Raw genomic sequence first — 23,236 nt, 5'->3', positions numbered from 1 at the left:
CTCCACTCTGGTGGCTTGAAAGATACAATGTGAGTCTATGCAACCTTTTGATCACCACGACTTTAGGAACATGAATTTGGAAACCATATTGTATCCACTGTAACCCACTTGAATACCCCATTATATATATTGTCCAATGTTTTCCAGTTAGGCTAAATATATGAAACAACCACATATGACCTTCACCTCAAAATATATTTCGATTTTTTTTTACTGCCATAACAGATGCTCATAACCAGCACGTAAAATTAAGCAGGGCTATGTTGGGGTGCATCTCATACCAAGGGAGATTATATGGAACGTTTAAGTTCTTGATCATATTTAATGTTGGAATAGAGTGTTAAGATTATGTTTTAGCATAGTCAATCTGACAGTGGCACACATTTGTGAATTGCAGCTATAACAATATGCGAGTGCCGAGGCAGCCACGGGTCAATTTGGCCATGTTTAAAGTTCTCCCTGAATAAAGCAGCCCTTATTGTTGTGGCACACTTTAAAACTACGTCTTTGGGCTGGTCCTCCCGGCTTCTGGAATCAAGGGCCCCTCTGTGTTGTGAATGGACACCCTGGAGGCAGAGAAGGGGCAGCACTTGATTTAGGGAGGGGGTGTAAAGGAGAGGGGAGGAGGGCTGGGGGGACTTTTTGTGTGAGCTGAGGAAAAAGACGCAGTTTGGATGAGGGGCGGGCTATGAGGGCCAGTCTGTAGACGAGATAGACCGCAGGAGCGCGCGACAGAGCAGAGCGCACAGCAACACAAACGGAGCTACGCCTTTTCTCAACGCTCAGATTTCCAGACGCACACTCACACACACAGACCGGGGCTTAAGTGGATGTATGCAACAGATCACAACAGCAAGAAAAATTTGAGTTGGTGTTTTTGGTGTAAATTGGAACCAAAAGAAAACTCCGACCCGGTTGATTTTGAGTTGTCAAATCTTCATCCTCCAGTCGATTTGCACGACTTTTCACCAAAGATGACTTACTGAAGGGATTTAACATGCTATACTTTTGAGAGAGCATATTTTTAAAACCTTGCTCCTCCGCGGTAGTGTAGCCCCATCCCGGGTGCTAAAGATGGGTGCCAAAATGAACACACCCAAAGGAAATATAGTATTTTCCACTGCGCTATTATTATTTTTGGTTGTAATTATGCAGGCCGTTTCTGGTAAGACTTTGAAATATAAAGTTTATGAAGAGTAAAAAGTGGGCACAGTGATTGCAAGGCTAAAGGAGGACGTGGCGGATGTTTTGTCTAAATTACCGAGTTCACTGTCCTTTCGGTTCCGTGCTATGCAGAGGGGGAGCACTCCATTTCTGTCCGTTCGGGAGGAGGACGGTGAAATCACCATAGGGACCAAGATTGACCGGGAGAAGCTTTGTGAAAAGAACCTAAACTGTTCTATCGAATTTGACGTTGTCACTCTGCCCACTGAATACCTCCAGCTTTTCCACGTCGAGGTGGAAGTCTTAGACATAAACGATAACTCGCCACAGTTCTCCCGTGCCATCATCCCCATTGAGATCTCCGAGAGCGCGTCTGTGGGAAACCGCATCCCTCTGGACAGCGCCACCGACCCTGACGTGGGAGATAACTCCCTTTACTCATACTCTCTGACGCCGAATAACTTTTTCAAAATCGACATAAGGACCAGAACCGACGGTGCCAAATACGCAGAGCTGGTGGTGGTGAAAGAGCTGGACAGGGAGGTGCAGTCCAGCTACCAGCTGCAGCTAACGGCCTCGGACAATGGAGTTCCCCCGAAGTCCGGCTCCACTCTGCTCAAGATAAGCATCTCAGACTCTAACGACAACAGTCCGGCTTTTGATGAGCAGGTGTACGTTATTAATCTCCTAGAAAACTCACCACTTGGGACTCTACTGGTTGATTTGAACGCCACAGATCCGGATGAGGGCACTAACGGTAAAATAGTTTACTCTTTCAGCAGTCATATCTCTCCCAAAATACTGGAGATGTTTAAAATGAACCCTGAAAATGGCCAAATCACTCTGATTAAAAAAGTGGACTATGAAACTACGTCATCTTATGAGTTGGACATTCAGGCGCAGGACCTGGGTCCTAATTCCATCCCAGGACTTTGTAAAACCGTAATCAAAGTGGTGGACGTGAACGACAACAAACCGGAGATCAACATTAACCTGATGACTCCCGGTAAGGAGGAAGTGGCCTACATCTCGGAGGGCGCGCCGGTGGACACCTTCATAGCGTTGGTGCGCGTGGACGACAGTGACGCAGGGCTCAATGGCGACGTGGTGTGCCGCCTGCACGGCCATGGGCACTTCCGGCTGCAGAAGACCTATGAGAAGAATTACATGATCCTGACCAACGTGTCTCTGGACAGAGAGAAGAGGTCAGAGTACAGTCTGACGGTCATAGCTGAGGACCGCGGCTCTCCAAGCCTTTCCACCATCAAACACTTCACTGTGCAGGTGTTGGATGAAAACGATAACCCGCCCCGCTTTGAGAAGAGTCGCTACGAGGTTTACAAGTCAGAGAACAACTCTCCCGGGGCCTACCTGATGACAGTGGTGGCGTCTGACCCTGACCTGGGCACCAACGGTCAGGTGACCTACACGGTGTTGGACACTCTGGTCCAGGGAAGCCCCATCTCCACCTACGTCACCATCGACCCATCCAACGGCGCCATCTATGCCCTACGGAGCTTCGACCACGAGGACGTCAGCCGCATCTCCTTCACCGTCCAAGCACGGGACGGAGGGAACCCCCCCCTATCCTCCAACGCCACCGTCCTCCTGACCGTGCTAGACGACAATGACAACCCGCCCGTCATCCAGTCCCCGCTCCTACGTAACCACACCGCCGACCTCCTCCTCTGGAGACACGCCTCCGCCGGTCAGCTGGTCACAATTGTCAAGGCCACTGACCGTGACACCGGCATCAACAGTGAGCTGAGCTGCTCCATCATCGGGGGCAACGAGGAGGGCCTGTTTGTGATGGACGCTCGGCGGTGCGAGCTGCGGACCAACGGCAGTCTGGAGGGGGTTCCCAAGGATGTGCTGGAGATCAGGGTGGAGGTGCAGGATAGGGGCACCACCCGCCTGTCCACCGGGGCCCTGCTCCGCCTCTCCCTCCAGGAGAATATGGACTTCCTACCCCCAGGCCTCCCCACGGGCCCCAGCCATTCCCTCCTGGACCTCTCCCTCATCATCATCATCTCCCTGGGGGCCGTGTGTGCCCTGCTGTTGGTGGTCATGGTGATGTTCGCCACAGCACGCTGCAACAGAGAGAAAAAGGAACCCCACAACTCGTATAACTGCAGGGTGGCTGAGAACACTTACCAGAACCACCCCAAGAAGCCCTCTAGGCAGATCCACAAGGGAGACATCACCCTGGTCCCCACCGTCAACGGCACCCTGCCCGTACGGGCACACTCACACTCACCTTCTGCCTCACCCGCCCCAGACAGGGGCACCATGGGTAGCAGGCAGAGCCACCACAGCCGCCAGTCGCTCAACAGCCTGGTCACCATCTCCTCCAATCATGTCGCAGAGAACTTCGCTCTGGAACTGGCCCACGCCACGCCCCCTGTCGAAGTAAGATGAGAGAGAGAGAAACGATGTCTAATTTCATGTCCTTAGTCCAGTATCAGTAGATGGTTTATGAATATGTTATCTACTAATGGTAGTCTTGAATCACATAAATGTCTTTGGATTAAAATAGACCCCCATCAATTATGGATCTATAGAATAAAGAAGGACTGAGTTTTGGCCTTGTCTTATATTATGGTGATACAGAAATTGAACAATGTTTATTATTATGATTTTTGCATTTTGTCCCCGATGTTGTGGTATGTTCAGTACTCCATCCCTTATATCCAGTGATCATCTCATGTTTTAGAACATATCACGTCATATCAACATCCTTGTGTCCTTGTGCCTGTCTGCTCCCATCAGTATTCATTTATTCATTCATTCCTTTCATTCTTTTTTTTACATTTTCTTTTTCGGTTGTAGCAAGTCTCACAGCTTCTGTCCATGCTCCATCAGGGCCAGTACCAGCCAAGACCCAGTTTCCGTGGCAACAAATACACCAGGAGCTACAGGTAATAACACCATCTAACTGCGCCTTAAAATAAACACACCTGAAGGGAATCCGAATGTACGTGTGCATAACTCAGTAAGGCTCTAAGGCATATCCTACAATGCTTTACATATTCCTAAAAAGCTTTTGGCTGTTGCTTTGTTCTATTTTAGTAGTCAACCTTAATAACACTTGATAATTGTATGCATAAACCTTCGCCACTTGAGAATTCACTGCACTTCGTTTTGATATGCATAAGCCTTGAACCATCCTCCAATGTTGTTTTCTATGAAAGTTGAACCATCATTTCCTCTCTCCGTCTCCAGGTATGCTCTGAACGACATGGATAAGTTTAGTCTGAAGGACAGTGGTCGTGGCGACAGCGAGGCTGGGGACAGTGACTACGAGGCAGGACGAGAGTCTCCCATCGACAGGCTCCTGGGTGAGGCCTTTAATGAGCTATACCCTCATGACGGCCAACACAGACCACATCCACAGCATCCGCATGCAGGTATACACCCCTCAACTCATCACCCCTCTCACCTCACCTCAAAACCCTCACCCTTCAGCCTACAACACTCTCCCCTCTATATATCAGCCTCTTACCCTATACCCTTGTTCTTTACTGAACTATACCAACAATGACTGCATGCAGGTATATCATCCTCACCCTTTTCACCATATCCCTCCTCTCACCCATCTTAGCCTTTACCCTACACTACAGGTCTCCACTGAGCTATGCCCCACCACAACACACATTATCACACCACCTCACCTCTCACCACAACTATCAATCCCCCTCATCCCCAACACCTCTGAGAGATCCACTCCCCAGCTGTTTATCAGCACAGTGACTGGGACTGGATGGGACTGTGGAGGGAGAAAAGAGGCAGAATTATCACCCGTTTCTCTGATGAGAAAAAGCTCTCATCTCCTCCACAACACAATTATTTCAGAGTGCGATCAGGCAGCCAGGCAGTCAGCTGGGCAGTTCGCAGGCAGGCAGAGGTGGTTGGATTGGGTTTTTCAACAGCTTTGAAAGGCTGTTTTTGTAAATCAGTCCGGTTCATCTTTTATTTTTGCCTTTCATCAGCGGGGAAGGCAATATGCTGCCTGCCTACATGGCTGCGGCTGCTGTTTTTCCAATGCTCCCCAATGCACTCTTCCTTCATCAGCTCTAAGATGTATTATAAATGGTCTTTTCATGGTAATGAGAGGGTAATGAAGTCCCTGAATAGCATGAGTGACTAGCCAGCGGTCTGTAATGAAGGCTTTAACTTGGCATATTTGATTTGTATAATTTATTCTTCAGAGATTTTTCATTTGAAGATTTAATATTGAATAGACGCGATTTCAAAAGGGAAAAATGCAGGTTTTTAAGCAGATTCTTTTGAATGAGTAATAGTGGCCATTGATCTGGCCCAGTGAATTGTGCCGATATGTTAATGTTGGAGGTAGTGTGCTCTCTCCTGCAGCGTGATATGCTATCTACCTATCTTAGATTTCCACCCATGTTTGTACCCAGATCACACAACTGTGTTTAAACATGAATGGACATCAAATGTTTGATGTTAAAAGACTATGAAAGACAATCTTTCATCTCCTCCCTTCAAAACCACTCCCAGTTCTATACCTACTCATCACCATCTCCCCTCATCAAAAGTCTATCAGCAAAATAACAGTAATACCCAGAACAATCTATGGTCTGTGTATGTAGAAATGCATGGCCTCCTATGTATTTCATCTCCCTGTGCAGTGCCTTGTGACTCTGTATCCCTGACCACGTCTCTCTCCCTCTCTCGCTGTAGCGATGAGACTGTGCACTGAGGAGTGTCGTGTCCTGGGTCACTCTGACCAGTGCTGGATGCCTCCCCTGCTCTCCCCAGCCTCCTCTGACTACCGCAGCAACCTCTTCATCCCAGGAGAGGACCCCCACCAGGCCAGCGATCCCCAGGAGCCCCCCCAGCCCTCTGACCCCGACCACCCTCACGCCCAACGCAGCAACCAGAGCTTCTCCACCTTCGGCAAGGACAACCAGGAGGAGGCCGAGGAGGCAGAGGGGGGAGAGGAGGGGGAGGACGAGGACCTGTGTGGAACCACGTCCCTGTTGTCAGAGATGAGCAGTGTGTTTCAGAGGCTCCTCCCCCCATCGCTGGACTCCTATATCCAGGTCAGCGAGACACAAAAGGCAGGTACGAGTATGGGGGGTGTAGGTGTCCCCATGACAGGGTCACTGGACAGGAGGAGGGGTCATCTGCCAGGTAAGCCCAGTGCTGCCGCCCACCAGCAAGGTGTTGCAGCATGGGCCGCCAATACCCACTTCCAGAACCCCGGCTCTAGCATTGGGCCCTCAGGCCAACCACACCACCAGAATGGTAGCTACCACACCCTCAAACCCAGCACCAAGCTCAGCCCCCAGAACAACCACCACAACCAGGCCGTCCCTAAAAACAGCCCTCAGAATGGACATGGCCACCATGCCCCCACCCCCAAGAACAGCCCTCTCCTCACTGCCCTGGTCAGCCCCACCTTGGTGGCACCCTTCCTGGCCCCAGCCCCCATCCCTGTTCCCCTCCCGGGGCCATGCGGTAAGTGGCTCCCAGCCATGGAGGAAATCCCAGAGAACTTTGAGGAGGATGAGTTTGACTCGGTGCTGGGGCAGCTGGGACACCTGCAGGGGAAGAGGAGCGACAGCCGGCATGAGTTGATGGACGCCAGCGAGCTGGTGGCTGAGATCAACAAATTGTTACAGGATGTCCGGCAGAGCTAGACAACCCTAAATACCCTCCACCTTTGAACTCTGACCTCCAACTTCCTGTCTTCCTGTCAGGAGTCCTGCCATGTCTATGGAGGGGGAGCTGAGGAGTCTGGGTAGGAAAAAATAAAAGAGAAACGAACGAAAGACATAGACCTGCAATTGTCGTTAAAGTTGCATTTCTAACGTATTTGTGTTTTGTGAATGCTAAATATCCAAATAATGTTTGTATTTTCTTGTTTGGTACACAATGTACACAATGTGACTGTATTTATCTTTGTATTTTAAAAATACATTTGTATTCTTATATTTATATAAAGTAAATGTATATAAACTTAATCAATCAGAATTCTATTTTTATATATTGAAGGCATGTTAAATGAAGAAAAAAATAATCAACATTTTGACATGCAACTGAAAATCTACATATTTAATATTGTCTTTTGTATTGTGAAATGTTTTTTATGTTACTATTATTATATGTATACATGAATATATTAATTATTGGACAGAAGTCTTTGTGGTGTATTGTGGGAACTTGGGAGGAAACACAAATAAAAGTGAAAAAACACAGAACTAATATGAGTTTGTCTCGATGTTTTATCTTTGACTTATGTTGTCATTGTATTTAGAAGAAGGAAGTCAGAGAGGTTTATTTGCTAAGTTAAATGTTTCCATAGGAGGTTAAGAACCTTCACAGATCTCCAACATTTGGCATACATAATGATATTAGAGGCGTGTGTGTGTGTGTGTGTGTGTGTCTGTGTGTGTGTGTGTGTGTGTGTGTGTGTGTGTGTGTGTGTGAGAGAGAGAGAGAGAGAGAGTATCTAGAATTCTACAAAGAGATGCTGAACTGTTGTCTCTAGATTTCTTTGAGAATAGTTCCATAAAGGCTCCTCTTATTGGTCAAAAGAGCTCACTAATGGTCCAATAGTGGTCAGGTCTACTACAATCAGTGCAAACCTGTATCATTGGGAAGTCCCTACCTTAAACCCTAATCCTAACCTTAACCTTAACCCCTACCCTTACCCTAACCTTAACCATAATGCACACCTAACCTTGACCCTTACCTTAACCATTTTAAATGTCAACTTCAATGTGGTAGGGACTTCCCAAGGATCCCGGATAGCTCGGACCTCAGGTCTACTCTAGCACACTGCTCTTGGATGTAACAGTCAGATATTCTCCAATTCAGGTCCTGTACATTTGGAAGGAGGCTGTTCATGACAGTATAGTGTTGCCTCCTATTTTCTTCTTGGTCGATGGCTGATGTTACCAGTGCAATGAAAAACATTGGTTCTATCATCACCACTTACTACTGCTACCCAAGCTCGTTCTTCGGATGACTTTACCCATCTGAAGGTCTGAGGCTCAGTTTGAAACAGAACAGAGCCCCCTAGAGGCCAGATTGAATTATTGCAGGAGTAAGTTCCTCCTCTTCATGAGCAGCAGTGGCAAGCATCTGGAGCTGAATTCACTAGGTGCTCTCAACCCTGTAGTCCAAATAAATCACAGACACTCAATCACGGAGATATCTACAAACCAATAACGTCAGTCAGTCAGTCAGTCAGTCAGTCAGTCAGTCAGTCAGTCAGTCAGTCAGTATGTAAGTCAGTATGTAAATCAGTCAGTCAGCCAGTCAGTCAGCATGTCCGTCAGTCAGTCAGCATGTCTAAATAAACCAGATGAGGCTAACCGTACGGTACGTGCAAACATTTGGTGTGTACGTGCACCTTTGTGGGTCTGTATTTGTCTCAGATGTCTCAGTATTTTACCCATTACATATGTATTACACCTTTCCCACACTGAGCCCATAACCTGGTATTGTCACTCACTCCTTTCCTGCAAAGACACTGAGATAGAAGAAACCACTAGAACTACAACACAATTATCAACATCTCATTGTTTTCTGTGTTCCTACCTTCCTGCATTTGAGCCTTTACACATGAGTCTGTTTATATCAGCTAGGTTGATAGTGAGATAGCTTCCATTAGAGGCTTTTTTTCTAGTGGTAGAGCGAGTGATAGAGGGAGGGAGAGGTAGCAGGAGAGAACGAGTACATGCTAGCGAAAGGGAGCAAGAGGAGAGGTAGTGGGAGATGACAGAGAGAATTACAGAGAGAGAAGGAAGGATAGAGAGAAAGAGCTAGGGATTCAGAGAGTGAGAATAGAGAAACAGAGAGGGAGAGATAGAGAGAGGTAGCGAGATGGAAAGAAAGAATGATAGAGAAACACAGAGCGAGAGACAGGGAGAGGGGGAGGGATAAAGAGAAAGAGGGAGGGATAGAGAGGAAAAGCCAGGGATTCTTTTTTGGAGAACACAGAGCTGAACACCGGAGTCTGTCGTGAAAAAGGAAGCCAGTGTTTGGCTTTTCATGTCGTCAGCCGTTTCCTGAATGCTGCTTAACATATCCTCCCTGACTACATCCCCTCCCTCCTCTCTCACCTTCTAACTCCCCCCTGCAGACGACTGTACCCAGCAATAAACCCAGTCTAACAGAACCCCATATTCTCATCTCCACTCAATACTGTCAAGGTCCAGCTGCACTACATGTAGAGAGAGAGTCATAATCTGTGAGGTTTTGTTGGGAATGATCTGTCTTTTCAATGGCATCCACATTTGTATTGATTTTACACAATAACACACTCATGACAGAAACTGACTGATTAAAGTCATGGAGAGAAAACAAGGCCATCTGGTCCATAATCATCAGCCATTTTCAAGGTAACAGTACTTAATCAGATATACCTTTGTCTACTGTATAACCAGTCTATTGTCTGTCTGCCAATCAGGCATTCATCTATTGGTTGCCTGTAAGTGTGTCCTCAGTCAGTAGATCTTCAGTTCATCTCCTGTGTTGTTTCTTTATGTGTTTCCACACAGTGGAGGCTGCTGAGGGGAGGACGGCTCATAATAATGGCTGGAACGGAGCGAATGGAATGGCATCAAACACATTCAAAACCATGTGTTTGATGCATTTGAAACCATTCCACTGATTCTGCTCCAGCCATTAACATGAGCCTCACCTCCCCAATTAAGGTGCCACCAACCTCCTGTGTTTCCACAGCAGGCCTAAGCGGTTTTAGGAGAGCCATGCTGTGTGCCAAGAGCTGTGGATAGGAGCATTGGGATATGGACACATGTGAGAGAGCCTACAGAGAGACTATCACTGATTATTTTGCTGCTGATGGACCCCAACCCTCCACTAAGCAGCCAGCCAGCCAGCCAGCCAGCTAGCTAGCCCTCCACTAAGCAGCCAGCCAGCCAGCCAGCCAGCCAGCCAGCCAGCTAGCTAACCCTCCACTAAGCAGCCAGCCAGCCAGCCAGCCAGCCAGCTAACCCTCCACTAAGCAGCCAGCCAGCCAGCCAGCCAGCCAGCTAGCTAACTCTCAACTGAGCAGCCATCCAGCCCTTCTCAGCACTAACATCTCTCTGGCGGAGGTGGGTTGTGAAAAGGCATTTTGCGATCTTAAGGGCAGGCAGCAAAGTATAAGAAGCAAAAAATTGTGATTTCATTCTCAAAATAATGTCAGCAGTTGGAATAAATTATAATGTTGTCAAAAATAGGCAATAACATGCGATGAACCCCCCCAAAATTATTAGAATCATAAAAAGTACAATTTACTCAATCCAGTCTAGGGGTAACCTACAGTTGAGACAAAATTCTGCATACCCTCACGTGAACACTCTCCCCATCAGAGTTTACAGAACACTGGCAAACAAAGACAGGTAGAACAAGCTAGAGCCCCTTTCTGGGCTCTAGCTTGTTCATAGCCACAATTAGCAGCAGTGCATAATCACACAATAACAGAACCCATGGGGAAAAAGAGTGCTTTCTTCTTTGTGAGCATACACGCACACATCAGCGGGCACGCCTCATAGTAGAGCACAGACATGTACGAGCGGAGCTTCGAGATGCGGAAACACAAGACAAACACAAAGTAAGCACTCAAAATAAATGCACAAGCTGAAGAAATTACAGAGCCATTTAGCAGTTTAGCAGGAGAATATTAGTTGTGGAGAGTTAGCCATGGCATGAAAACAAATGAATAACTGTGGGACTTTTTCCTGGCATTGGCCTTATCCTAGACAACGTTGTTAAAATAAAATCAGCTGGATGTCTGCTGTTTATAATTCTTACATTCCCAAACATATTAAAAAAAGGACAGATGTTTAGCCAAAAATACTAACAATACCTTTTCAAAAAAGGCAGTTTTACAGAAAAAAATATTCATTTTATTGGTCGTTTTGAAAACATTTATTTTAGGCCTATGTTTATTTTACAGCAGTTCACACATATTACAACCCGCCAAGCAGCCAAGGAATTCCAGATGACGCATTTGGGGTTGTAAACGTTTATTCTGCGAGATACGAGTAAGCAATATAACGTTGAGCGACGGGAGTCCAATGTACAGGAGGCTAGCCTGCCACCGTCACTGTGTGTGTGTGCGTGTGTGGTAGATACACTCACAGAAAAAAAGGGTTCCAAAAGAGTTCTTTGTGGAAGGATAGGGTTCTAACAAGAAGCGTTTTGATCAGAAGAACCCTTTTTGGAAGACAAGGATTCTTTGTAAGGCAAAGGGTTCTACCTAGAACCTTTGACATCCTACGAACCATTTTTGGAGAAAGTGTTCTTTGATGATCCTTTGGCAGGCAAGAAGGGTTCTACATAGAACCATATTGAATATTTCCCAGCATGCTGTATTGCATGGAGATTTTCTGAATTGTTTGTTTTACTGTATTATCTGTGTTTTTGCAGTGATTGGTTGGTAAATGTTATGCTACACAAAGATAAATAACATACAGTTTTCTAAACTAATCCAATCTGTTAGTAATTCGATTTATTCAATCTTCCCTACAATGATGAGCATGTTGGTTGAATGCAGAAATGAATGCAGGTTGAGGGTGATAAAAAAAATCCTCTTGTTCATATCCTACCTTTGGCTGGATTCTAATCGGAATTCTACATCATTTTGCAAGCCAGCATTATGTGACTTGCAGGCCTGATGTGCCTGTAAACCAGTGGTGGGAAACATGGCTTTCTGAATGCTTTGGAGCTTTCACAAAATTGTGCAGAAAAACAGTTTATTACTCGGTTCACAATGCACATTAGCGACATCTGCTGGTCAGCAATAAACAGAAGCATGTGATTATCAGATAGACATTTTTTCCCTCCGCTGTTTTCATCAAACCTCCGTGGCGCAGCTATAAGTTGTTGGCATTAGTAGCCTATAATCAGTTGGAATGCCAGATTTGCATCTTACATAATGCTTCCCTTGTTTGCCTTCAAGTTTAAAATTTTCCCATGCCATTATTTAGAATGATAAAGACAAAAGCATATCCTATTCTAAATAAAATAAAATATTTGAACAACAATGCAGATAGTGTGGTTTCACATAAAACTATTTTCAACAGTGTGCCTTCGATGAGATTCAACATCATAAAATCACATACCTGAATGTTCCATAGTTCCCCTTTTCTACCTGCCAAGCTACCAGTCAGGTGAAACTATCTGAACAAAATCCTACCTGTATTTGTAAGTACGGTGTCCAGTAGAGAACGGTGTTTGAAAGCAGCTTAGGATCGACGAAGGCACCGGAACCACGGCAAAATCAGTGGAAAGTCACGTTTTGCAGCACACGGTTTGAAAAAGCACGTGATCAACAGAGCAGAGCTGTTGTGAAGGAAGTTGTCAAGGAAGAGTGTTGGTGTTTATACAGGATCTCCTGCCCCCCACCTACCGCCAATGCGGAGCTATACAGAAACCCTCCGCATTGCTACAAAATTTGGGAGGTGCGCGGCATCGCTGTATGGAGCTAGATTTGGCCTTCGCAAGCCGCCGTAGGCTCCAGACATCAAACTCTTTGCGTTTCAGTGGAAGTCATTCATTGTCAATGTAGCAGTCTGCAACATGAAGTTGGGGCTGCCACACTAGGCTGCAGTGCAGTCTGTTTACTGCACGCAATCAATCATTTCATCTCGTGCATTGCTTTACCATGCGGTGGTACAAACAGAAGTACAAACACAGACTCCAGCTAGCTAGCTATTAGCTGGTTGAAAAGCGAAGCACAAACGCATATGCATCTGGTGGACATCAGACATTAGCTTCTTAGCGATTTCGATGAATGCCTCAGAGCTCCGGTATCAAACGTAAAGTCACTACTGTAAACCAGGAGATTCCTAACACCCCTGTGTTAGGGTATAACTAGGCTCTTAAAGAAAGGCCTTATATATGTCATGTATTATCATAGATAATAAAATGGTAAAGGCAAATAAGGCTGGTGGAACCATTTATAGAGGGTTCTAGGAAGAACCCTCCAAAGACAAAAATATTTCTCGGAAGAACCCTTCAAAGACTGTTCTAGGAAGAACCTTTAGATGATAAAATTGGTCTTTGTAGAACCCTTCACAGAGGGTTCTAGGCAGAACCCTTCATCAAAGGTTCTAGGTAGAAACATATACAGGGGGTTCTATGAAGAACCCTACATAACGGGTTCTACCCAGCACCATAAAGGGTTCCCCTATGGGGACAAACCGAAGAACGGTTCTACTTAGCACCTTTATTTCTAAGAGTGTATACTCTGCGGGCAGTGTTAGCAGTATTAGTCCAGTGTAATCCCCCTCCCTGCATGTCTGTAAACACCTTGCTGGATGGTGCTTCCTGGGTTTACTGTATCGGTGGAAAAGCCAGAGCATGTGTAGCCTGTTTAGCCCAGATGCTGGCCAATATTACGCTGTGTCTGGGTGAGATGTGTGCATGTGCCTGCAGTCGTATGGGTGTTTGGTTGGTGTGTCTAACAGTTTGGTTGTGCTTCTGTTAGAGGCCACCCAAAAAAGACATGAAGGTAGGACGAATGAAGAAGAGATGAAGATGTCAGGAACCACCTGGAATGAGGTCAAGAAAACCGTAACAGAGCGGAACTAATCAAGTCAAGTAAGTCTGTTCGACAAAGATTGATTGTTTTGTGAATGACAAGTAACCTCAAATTAGCTATATATATATATATATAATTATTATGATTATTATGATTATCTATGACATTCCCAGTAGGCCTCCTGTGTGGTTGTGTGTAGTTACTGTAAACAGGCCATCTTCTCAACATCTGGGTTGTAGTAAACAGAGTCGACACTGGCTGATAGTTAAACAGTTAAAGAGGAGTCCACATGATCCACTGTCATGGAGATGGGAATGGTTAAGTCATTAGTCAGGGTGTCTGGTCTACTACATCACGGGGAGCGCTGGGTTGTGTGTGCGTAACACACTCTAATCCATTCTAAACTATTTAACACCTGTTTCAGTGTGTCCTCCACCTACTAATGTACATTTGCTGAGCTAATATTAATCGCATCAGCAGCTTTTATTTACAATCAGTCGGAAAATAAATAGTCTCATTCCCCTGCCAAAGAAATACATAAATGTACATTGGGATTGATTGCTTCATCCGAAACGAAGGGGAGCCTTGCATATTAATCAAGATCTCTGGGTAATTAGACAAGGTGAAACGGTGACGTCTTCCAACATATTCCATATTGCAGCCGGTCGATGAGATGTTTATCATTGAGATTTAAGAGTGTTTGGCTCTCTCTCGTTTGTCTTGTTTAATTAGGGTAAATATGTTAGCGTGGGGTGGGGGATCAGAGCAGGAGATTAATGGGCTGCTAGAATGCCTCTCTCTCTAAGTATTCCACCACAGCCCTGGCTGGCACCTGTGGGCCCACTAATGCCTTCACTCTACTTAAAACTACACGATGCAGCCGCTGTGGAGGCCTATACTTTATTCAGGAGTGTGTGTGTGTGTGTGTGTGTGTGTGTGTGTGTGTGTGTGTGTGTGTGTGTTTGGTTGTGTTTGTGTTTGAACTTCCGCGTGTGCGCGTGTACATTGGGAGTTCTCTGCCTTTACAATGACCATTGAGAATAACATGTCAGAAATATCTATGCAATTTATTGTTTGTTTACATGTCATTGTATTCCCTGAGTATTTTAATTAGATTGTATGTTGTTGCCATAGTCACCATCCTCTCTGTGCATGTCTTTGTGTGTGTGTGTGTGTCTGTGTGTGTGTGTGTGTGTGTGTCTGTGTGTGTGTGTGTCTGTGTGTGTGTGTGTGTGTGTGTGTGTGTGTGTGTGTGTGTGTGTGTGTGTGTGTGTGTGTGTGTGTGCGTGTGAATGAGTGCAGAACTGCATACAGTGTGCGTTTGTGTTTATCCTTTCATCCACTAGATGGCACTGTTTCTGTTCCCTACATTCGACACCAGTTTATTCTCATTGTGTGTGAATATGAAAACTGTACATCAACAACATAGGTTTTGCATTAACATTGCCGAACAATTCACTTTTACCATCCTCTAGGGATCTGACCTGGGGTTTCCCCTGTGTAATGTTAGCTGCTTGTACTGTAGGTCTCCCAGGTTATTACAGGGTGTCTATCTCTCAGTCAGTGTAACAAAACTGATTGCTTCTCACTGCCAGAACAGAACAGAACAGAGAGTAATGAATCTCTAGTCTCCACTGGCACAGATATTACCCATTCCACCTCCACTGAGTGCCAGGCGGAGAGACACAGACCAAAATCAATTCATTTGAGCAACTGCTTTAGCGGAGGAAGAGTTCTGCAAATATTTGATAACGTCAATTCGCTCATCTCTCAATATCTCTTTGCACCATGAGGCATTCCTCCTCATCAAAGAGAAAAATAAAGTTAGGAGAAGTTGAGAATATGACTCATTTCATAGCAAAGTTGCCCATGCAATCTATTAATCACCAGAAGACTCTCAGCATCAGATTCAAATTGTGTGTTTGCCTGTAGCTTCCATTGCTTTTTAATGTTTTTGTCAAGATACACTCTCTCTCAAACACACACACACACGCATTCCCATTTTTGCACACAGTGTAACAAATTTGTCTATAACCATAAAAAGTTCAAAATTCCAAGGGGTCTGACCCCTGACTGTGTTTCTCTGTGACCCCAGTGACACCAGAAACATAAAGAAAGAACCTTTGACCTCTGTGTCTTATGTACAGTGTGTGTGTGTGAGTGTGTAAGTTGTCTGTTTATTTTCCCACTTGGCTCAGTGATTGCTCCAACTCTCTGCATGCTAGATCAGCCACCTGTGTCTCTGTTTCTATTGGCTGTAACCATCCCTGGTTGCCATGGCCAGAAACATCACATCAACACGGTAATATAACTGAGAGGAATTGTCATCCTCTTGATAAAGAGCCATATTCGATTTATCCACTGTATTATCACCGGTCCCTCCGACCTCATTTGCCCTGAGTGATAGAGGTCAAAGGTCAAGCAAGGGTCATGGAGAGGTGGATCCGGCTTGATGGGGGATCCATGTTCGACCGGCAGCTCTCTCTCATAAAGCCCTATAGATTATGCGTCTCGGTCGGACTCCGCTGTGGCGTGATGGATTTTATTAACAACGGCAGGGGAGAGATCGCAGCCCTGCGCTGACCCCCAGTCAAATGGCTCCCATTGATTATTGAGCTGTGGTGGTGGGTGGAGGGAGAGAGAGGCTCCGAGGTCACGTAGTCCCCTCACTCTCCTCCCCAGACCACGCTAGTACTTACATAGTCAGGGAAGCAGGGTGGTTACTCACACCACCACCACCGCCACCGCCTCCGCCAATGCCTAGCCCACCCCAGCCGTGAGTATCCCTGCCCGGCTGACTGACGTCTCCCCACTCTGGAATCTAACTAAATGGATCCTGATCTATTCATCCTCATGGAGCTAGCCTCTGGTCTTTAACATGTGCATTCACAGTGCATCTATTAGGGTTGGATCAGGCAGGCGACGTCTCGCTTCGGTAACGGCCCTCTCTGTTATCCCACTGTTCTGCTGACGAGGCTAGGCCGGGCCCGGGAGTGTGGTGGGCAGGCTGGCTGCTAACGTATCGCAGGCGGGTGGAATGACAACTGCTTTCCATGGGCTCAATTGGCTTGAGAAATGAGAAGGAAACAGGTTTGCTACACAGATGAGATGCAATGACCTCATAATGTTGACTTATCGAGGGTGTTAGCTGCTGAGAGGTAGTGGGGTAGAATAAAGACAGTAGAATCACCCCCACAGCCATACTCTGATAGACTAGAGACAGTAGAATCACCCCCCACAGTCATACTCTGATAGACTAGCGAGCAGAAGAATGACCCCTACAGCCATACTCTGATAGACTAGAGACAGTAGAATCACCCTCCACAGCCATACTCTGATAGACTAGAGACAGTAGAATCACCCTCCACAGCCATACTCTGATAGACTAGAGACAGTAGAATCACCCCCACAGCCATACTCTGATAGACTAGAGACATTAGAACCACCCCCACAGCCATACTCTGATAGACTAGAGACAGTAGAATCACCCTCCACAGCCATACTCTGATAGACTAGAGACAGTAGAATCACCCCCCACAGCCATACTCTGATAGAGTAGAGACAGTAGAATCCCCCCCACAGCCATACTCTGATAGACTAGAGACAGTAGAATCACCCTCCACAGCCATACTCTGTTAGACTAGAGACAGTATAATCACCCCCCACAGCCATACTCTGATAGACTAGAGACAGTAGAATCACCCCCCGCAGCCATACTCTGATAGACTAGAGACAGTAGAATCCCCCCCACAGCCATACTCTGATAGACTAGAGACAGTAGAATCACCCTCCACAGCCATACTCTGATAGACTAGAGACAGTATAATCACCCCCCACAGCCATACTCTGATAGACTAGAGACAGTAGAATCACCCTCCACAGCCATACTCTGATAGACTAGAGACAGTAGAATCACCCCCACAGCCATACTCTGATAGACTAACGAGCAGAGGAATCACCCCCACAGCCATACTTTGATAGACTAGACACAATAGAACCACCCCCACAGCCATACTCCGATAGACTAGAGACAGTAGAATCACCCTCCACAGCCATACTCTGATAGACTAGAGACATTAGAACCACCCCCACAGCCATACTCCGATAGACTAGAGACAGTAGAATCACCCCCCACAGCCATACTCTGATAGACTAGCGAGCAGAAGAATCACCCCCACAGCCATACTCTGATAGACTAGAGAAATTAGAACCACCCCCACAGCCATACTCTGATAGACTAGAGACAGTAGAATCACCCCCACAGCCATACTCTGATAGACTAGAGACAGTATAATCACCCCCACAGCCATACTCTGATAGACTAGAGACAGCAGAATCACCCTCCACAGCCATACTCTGTTAGACTAGAGACAGTATAATCACCCCCCACAGCCATACTCTGATAGACTAGAGACAGTAGAATCACCCCCCACAGCCATACTCTGACAGACTAGAGACAGTAGAATCCCCCCCACAGCCATACTCTGATAGACTAGAGACAGTAGAATCACCCTCCACAGCCATACTCTGATAGACTAGAGACAGTAGAATCACCCCCACAGCCATACTCTGATAGACTAACGAGCAGAAGAATCACCCCCACAGCCATACTCTGATAGACTAGAGACATTAGAACCACCCCCACAGCCATACTCCGATAGACTAGAGACAGTAGAATCACCCTCCACAGCCATACTCTGATAGACTAGAGACAGTAGAAACACCACCACAGCCATACTCTGATAGACTAGAGACAGTAGAATCACCCTCCACAGCCACACTCTGATAGACTAGCGAGCATAAGAATCACCCCCCACAGCCATATTCTGATAGACTAGCGAGCAGAAGAATCACCCCCCACAGCCATACTCCGATAGACTAGAGACAGTAGAATCACCCCCACAGCCATACTCTGATAGACTAGAGACAGTAGAATCACCCTCCAAAGCCATACTCTGATAGACTAGAGACAGTAGAATCACCCCCACAGCCATACTCTGATAGACTAGAGACAGTAGAATCACCCCCACAGCCATACTCTGATAGACTAGAGACAGTAGAATCACCCCCACAGCCATACTCTGAAAGACGAGACAGTAGAATCACCCTCCACAGCCATACTCTGATAGACTAGAGACAGTAGAATCACCCCCACAGCCATACTCTGATAGACTAGAGACAGTATAATCACACACACAGCCATACTCTGATAGACTAGAGACAGTAGAATCACCCCCCACAGCCATATTCTGATAGACTAGAGACAGTAGAATCACCCCCACAGCCATACTCTGATAGACTAGAGACAGTAGAATCACCCCCCACAGCCATACTCCGATAGACTAGAGACAGTAGAATCACCCTCCACAGCCATACTCTGATAGACTAGAGACAGTAGAATCACCACCACAGCCATACTCTGATAGACCAGAGACAGTAAAATCACCACCACAGCCATAATCTGATAGACTAGAGACAGTAGAATCACCCCCAGAGCCATACTCTGATAGACTAGAGACAGTAGAATCACCCCCACAGCCATACTCTGATAGACTAGAGACAGTATAATCGCCCCCACAGCCATACTCTGATAGACTAGAGACAGTAGAATCACCCCCACAGCCATACTCTGATAGACTAGAGACAGTAGAATCACCCCCACAGCCATACTCTGATAGACTAGAGACAGTATAATCACCCCCACAGCCATACTCTGATAGACTAGAGACAGTAGAATCACCCCCACAGCCATACTCTGATAGACTAACGAGCAGAAGAATCACCCCCACAGCCATACTCTGATAGACTAGAGACATTAGAACCACCCCCACAGCCATACTCCGATAGACTAGAGACAGTAGAATCACCCTCCACAGCCATTCTCTGATAGACTAGAGACAGTAGAAACACCACCACAGCCATACTCTGATAGACTAGAGACAGTAGAATCACCCTCCACAGCCACACTCTGATAGACTAGCGAGCATAAGAATCACCCCCACAGCCATATTCTGATAGACTAGCGAGCAGAAGAATCACCCCCCACAGCCATACTCCGATAGACTAGAGACAGTAGAATCACCCCCACAGCCATACTCTGATAGACTAGAGACAGTAGAATCACCCTCCACAGCCATACTCTGATAGACTAGAGACAGTAGAATCACCCTCCACAGCCATACTCTGATAGACTAGAGTCAGTAGAATCACCCCCACAGCCATACTCTGATAGACTAGAGACAGTAGAATCACCCCCACAGCCATACTCTGATAGACTAGAGACAGTAGAATCACCCCCCACAGCCATATTCTGATAGACTAGAGACAGTAGAATCACCCCCACAGCCATACTCTGATAGACTAGAGACAGTAGAATCACCCCCCACAGCCATATTCTGATAGACTAGAGACAGTAGAATCACCCCCACAGCCATACTCTGATAGACTAGAGACAGTAGAATCACCCCCCACAGCCATACTCCGATAGACTAGAGACAGTAGAATCACCCTCCACAGCCATACTCTGATAGACTAGAGACAGTAGAATCACCACCACAGCCATACTCTGATAGACCAGAGACAGTAAAATCACCACCACAGCCATACTCTGATAGACTAGAGACAGTAGAATCACCCCCAGAGCCATACTCTGATAGACTAGAGACAGTAGAATCACCCCCACAGCCATACTCTGATAGACTAGAGACAGTAGAATCACCCCCACAGCCATACTCTGAAAGACTAGAGACTGTAGAATCACCCTCCACAGCCATACTCCGATAGACTAGAGACAGTAGAATCACCCTCCACAGCCATACTCTGATAGACTAGAGACAGTAGAATCACCCCCACAGCCATACTCTGATAGACTAGAGACAGTAGAATCACCACCACAGCCATACTCTGATAGACTAACGAGCAGAAGAATCACCCCCACAGCCATACTCTGATAGACTAGAGACAGTAGAATCACCCTCCACAGCCATACTCTGATAGACTAGAGACAGTAGAATCACACTCCACAGCCATACTCTGATAGACTAGAGACAGTAGAATCACCCCCACAGCCATACTCTGATAGACTAGAGACAGTAGAATCATCCCCAGAGCCATACTCTGATAGACTAGAGACAGTAGAATCACCCCCACAGCCATACTCTGATAGACTAGAGACAGTAGAATCACCCCCACAGCCATACTCTGAAAGACTAGAGACAGTAGAATCACCCTCCACAGCCATACTCTGATAGACTAGAGACAGTAGAATCACCCCTACAGCCATACTCTGATAGACTAGAGACAGTATAATCCCCCCCACAGCCATACTCTGATAGACTAGAGACAGTAGAATCACCCCCCACAGCCATACTCTGATAGACTAGAGACAGTATAATCACCCCCACAGCCATACTCTGATAGACTAGAGACAGTAGAATCACCCCCACAGCCATACTCTGATAGACTAGAGACAGTAGAATCACCCCCCACAGCCATACTCTGATAGACTAGCGAGCAGAAGAATCACCCCCACAGCCATACTCTGATAGACTAGAGACAGTAGAACCACCCCCCACAGCCATACTCTGATAGACTAGAGACAGTAGAATCACCCCCCACAGCCATACTCTGATAGACTAGAGACAGTAGAATCACCCCCCACAGCCATACTCTGATAGACTAGTGACAGTAGAATCACCCCCAGCTATACTCTGATAGACTAGTGAGCGGAAGTATCACCCCCACAGCCATACTCTGATAGACTAGCGAGCAGAAGTATCACCCCCACAGCCATACTCTGATTGACTAGAGACAGTAGAATCACCCTTCACAGCCATATTCTGATAGACTAGAGACAGTAGAATCACTCCCACAGCCATACTCTGATAGACTAGAGACAGTAGAATCACCCTCCACAGCCATATTCTGATAGACTAGAGCCAGCAGAATCACCCTCCACAGCCATACTCTGATAGACTAGAGACAGTAGAATCACCCTCCACAGCCATATTCTGATAGACTAGAGCCAGCAGAATCACCCTCCACAGCCATACTCTGATAGACTAGAGACAGTAGAATCACCCTCCACAGCCATATTCTGATAGACTAGAGACAGTAGAATCACCCTCCACAGCCATACTCTGATAGAGTAGAGACAGTAGAACCACCCCCACAGTCATACTCTGATAGACTAGAGACAGTAGAATCACCCCCACAGCCATACTCTGATAGACTAGAGACAGTAGAATCACCCCCCACAGCCATACTCTGATAGACTAGAGATAGTAGAATCACCCCCCACAGCCATACTCTGATAGACTAGAGACAGTAGAATCCCTCCCACAGCCATACTCTGATAGACTAGAGACAGTAGAATCACCCCCCATAGCCATACTCTGATAGACTAGAGACAGTAGAATCACCCCCACAGCCATACTCTGATAGACTAGAGACAGTAGAATCCCCCCCCCCCACAGCCATACTCTGATAGACTAGAAACAGTAGAATCACCCCGCACAGCCAGACTATGAGCCTCTCTGAATCACCTCTTCCTTCCCAAGTAGCCTCCCTCTCATACACACACACACACACACACACACACACACACACACACACACACACACACACACACACACACACACACACACACACACACACACACACAATGAGGTATATTTCACTCCATCATCCTGTCTTCTAGTTCCACTTGAGGCCTGAACCATGTCATAAAACACTCCCGATATGTTCAATGTCTCCGGGACTGTTGCCAAATAGATAGAGAGAGAGAGCATGAAGAGTGATGAAACACATTGTAAGTTCATTCTCTCCTCTAATTAGTTTTCAGACAGAGAAGGTACATATGCAGATAGAGGGAACATACGTCTTTCGTCTAGAGAGATGAATGTCAAAACTCACTTTATTAACCGGTTCTGTATTTACACATAAACATTAGAAGCAGTTCATTTGGTGCATGTTAAAATTAAACAGGTTGCCCCTCCATGTGTGGAGAAATAGACAACCACATAACACATTTTCTAAATCAGCAATGTTCTGTACACGAAGAATCCCCCACGCACTACATTTACTCTTTCTGTCCTTATTTGAGGCACTAGCAGCTGAGAGGACATGGACATGAAATTATAAATCTAGCGTGACCGAAATGCTACGCATGAATTTTCATAATGATCAATATTTCAAGTGAAGAATCCTTTTTTACTTCCACCCAAGCCCCATTTCAGAGTGCACGCTCTGTGAGTGTTAGACAAATGAAAGCACTTTTTCCACAGTATAATTCTGATGTGTTATCTCCTTCCATTATGTGAACACGTACCACGCTTACGATGCATGCCGTGAAGGAGGAGAGGAGCTTGAGAGAGAAATAGAAAGAAAAGAGAGAGAGAGAATGAGAGAGAAAGTGAGAGAGAGAGAGCAAGAAAAAGGAGCACGTAAGAGAGCAAGAAAATGGAGAGAGAAAATGAAAGAGGGAGAGAGAGAGAGAGAGGAATGAGAATGTATACTAACTAGAATAATCATCCTCAAGGCAAAGCT

At 46.2% G+C, this 23,236-nt stretch overlaps 1 protein-coding gene across 2 annotated transcripts; it reads left to right on the top strand.

Moving 5' to 3' along the window:
- Positions 1-698: 698 nt before the first annotated feature.
- Positions 699-7,395, top strand: LOC115172193 (protocadherin-18). 2 transcript variants are annotated; one of them, XM_029729368.1, is made up of 4 exons: positions 699-3,573; positions 3,994-4,082; positions 4,387-4,502; positions 5,869-7,395. In XM_029729368.1, exons 1-4 carry the CDS (start codon positions 1,291-1,293, stop codon positions 6,828-6,830), a joined length of 3,450 nt encoding a protein of 1,149 aa, XP_029585228.1. In that variant the 5' UTR covers positions 699-1,290; the 3' UTR covers positions 6,831-7,395. The 2 variants fall into 2 exon arrangements, with proteins under 2 accessions (XP_029585228.1, XP_029585220.1); XM_029729360.1 differs by having other exon boundaries at positions 4,387-4,571.
- The last annotated feature ends 15,841 nt before the right edge of the window (positions 7,396-23,236 follow it).

This window comes from Salmo trutta, chromosome 3 (genome assembly GCF_901001165.1).
Source record: "Salmo trutta chromosome 3, fSalTru1.1, whole genome shotgun sequence".
NCBI classification, from domain to species: domain Eukaryota; kingdom Metazoa; phylum Chordata; class Actinopteri; order Salmoniformes; family Salmonidae; genus Salmo; species Salmo trutta.
The sequence above is the reverse complement of the archived record's forward strand: the minus strand, read 5'-3'. Positions and strand labels throughout refer to the sequence as shown.

What these genes read in the sequence shown, in the direction of transcription:
- LOC115172193 (XM_029729360.1), top strand. Translation starts at nt 1,291, where the DNA reads ATGCAGAGGGGGAGCACTCCATTTCTGTCCGTTCGGGAGGAGGACGGT. An exon ending in AAATACACCAGGAGCTACAG is followed by an intron (nt 4,083 to 4,386) that starts GTAATAACACCA and finishes CTCCGTCTCCAG; the next exon opens with GTATGCTCTGAACGACATGG. An exon ending in TCCACAGCATCCGCATGCAG is followed by an intron (nt 4,572 to 5,868) that starts GTATACACCCCT and finishes CTCTCGCTGTAG; the next exon opens with CGATGAGACTGTGCACTGAG.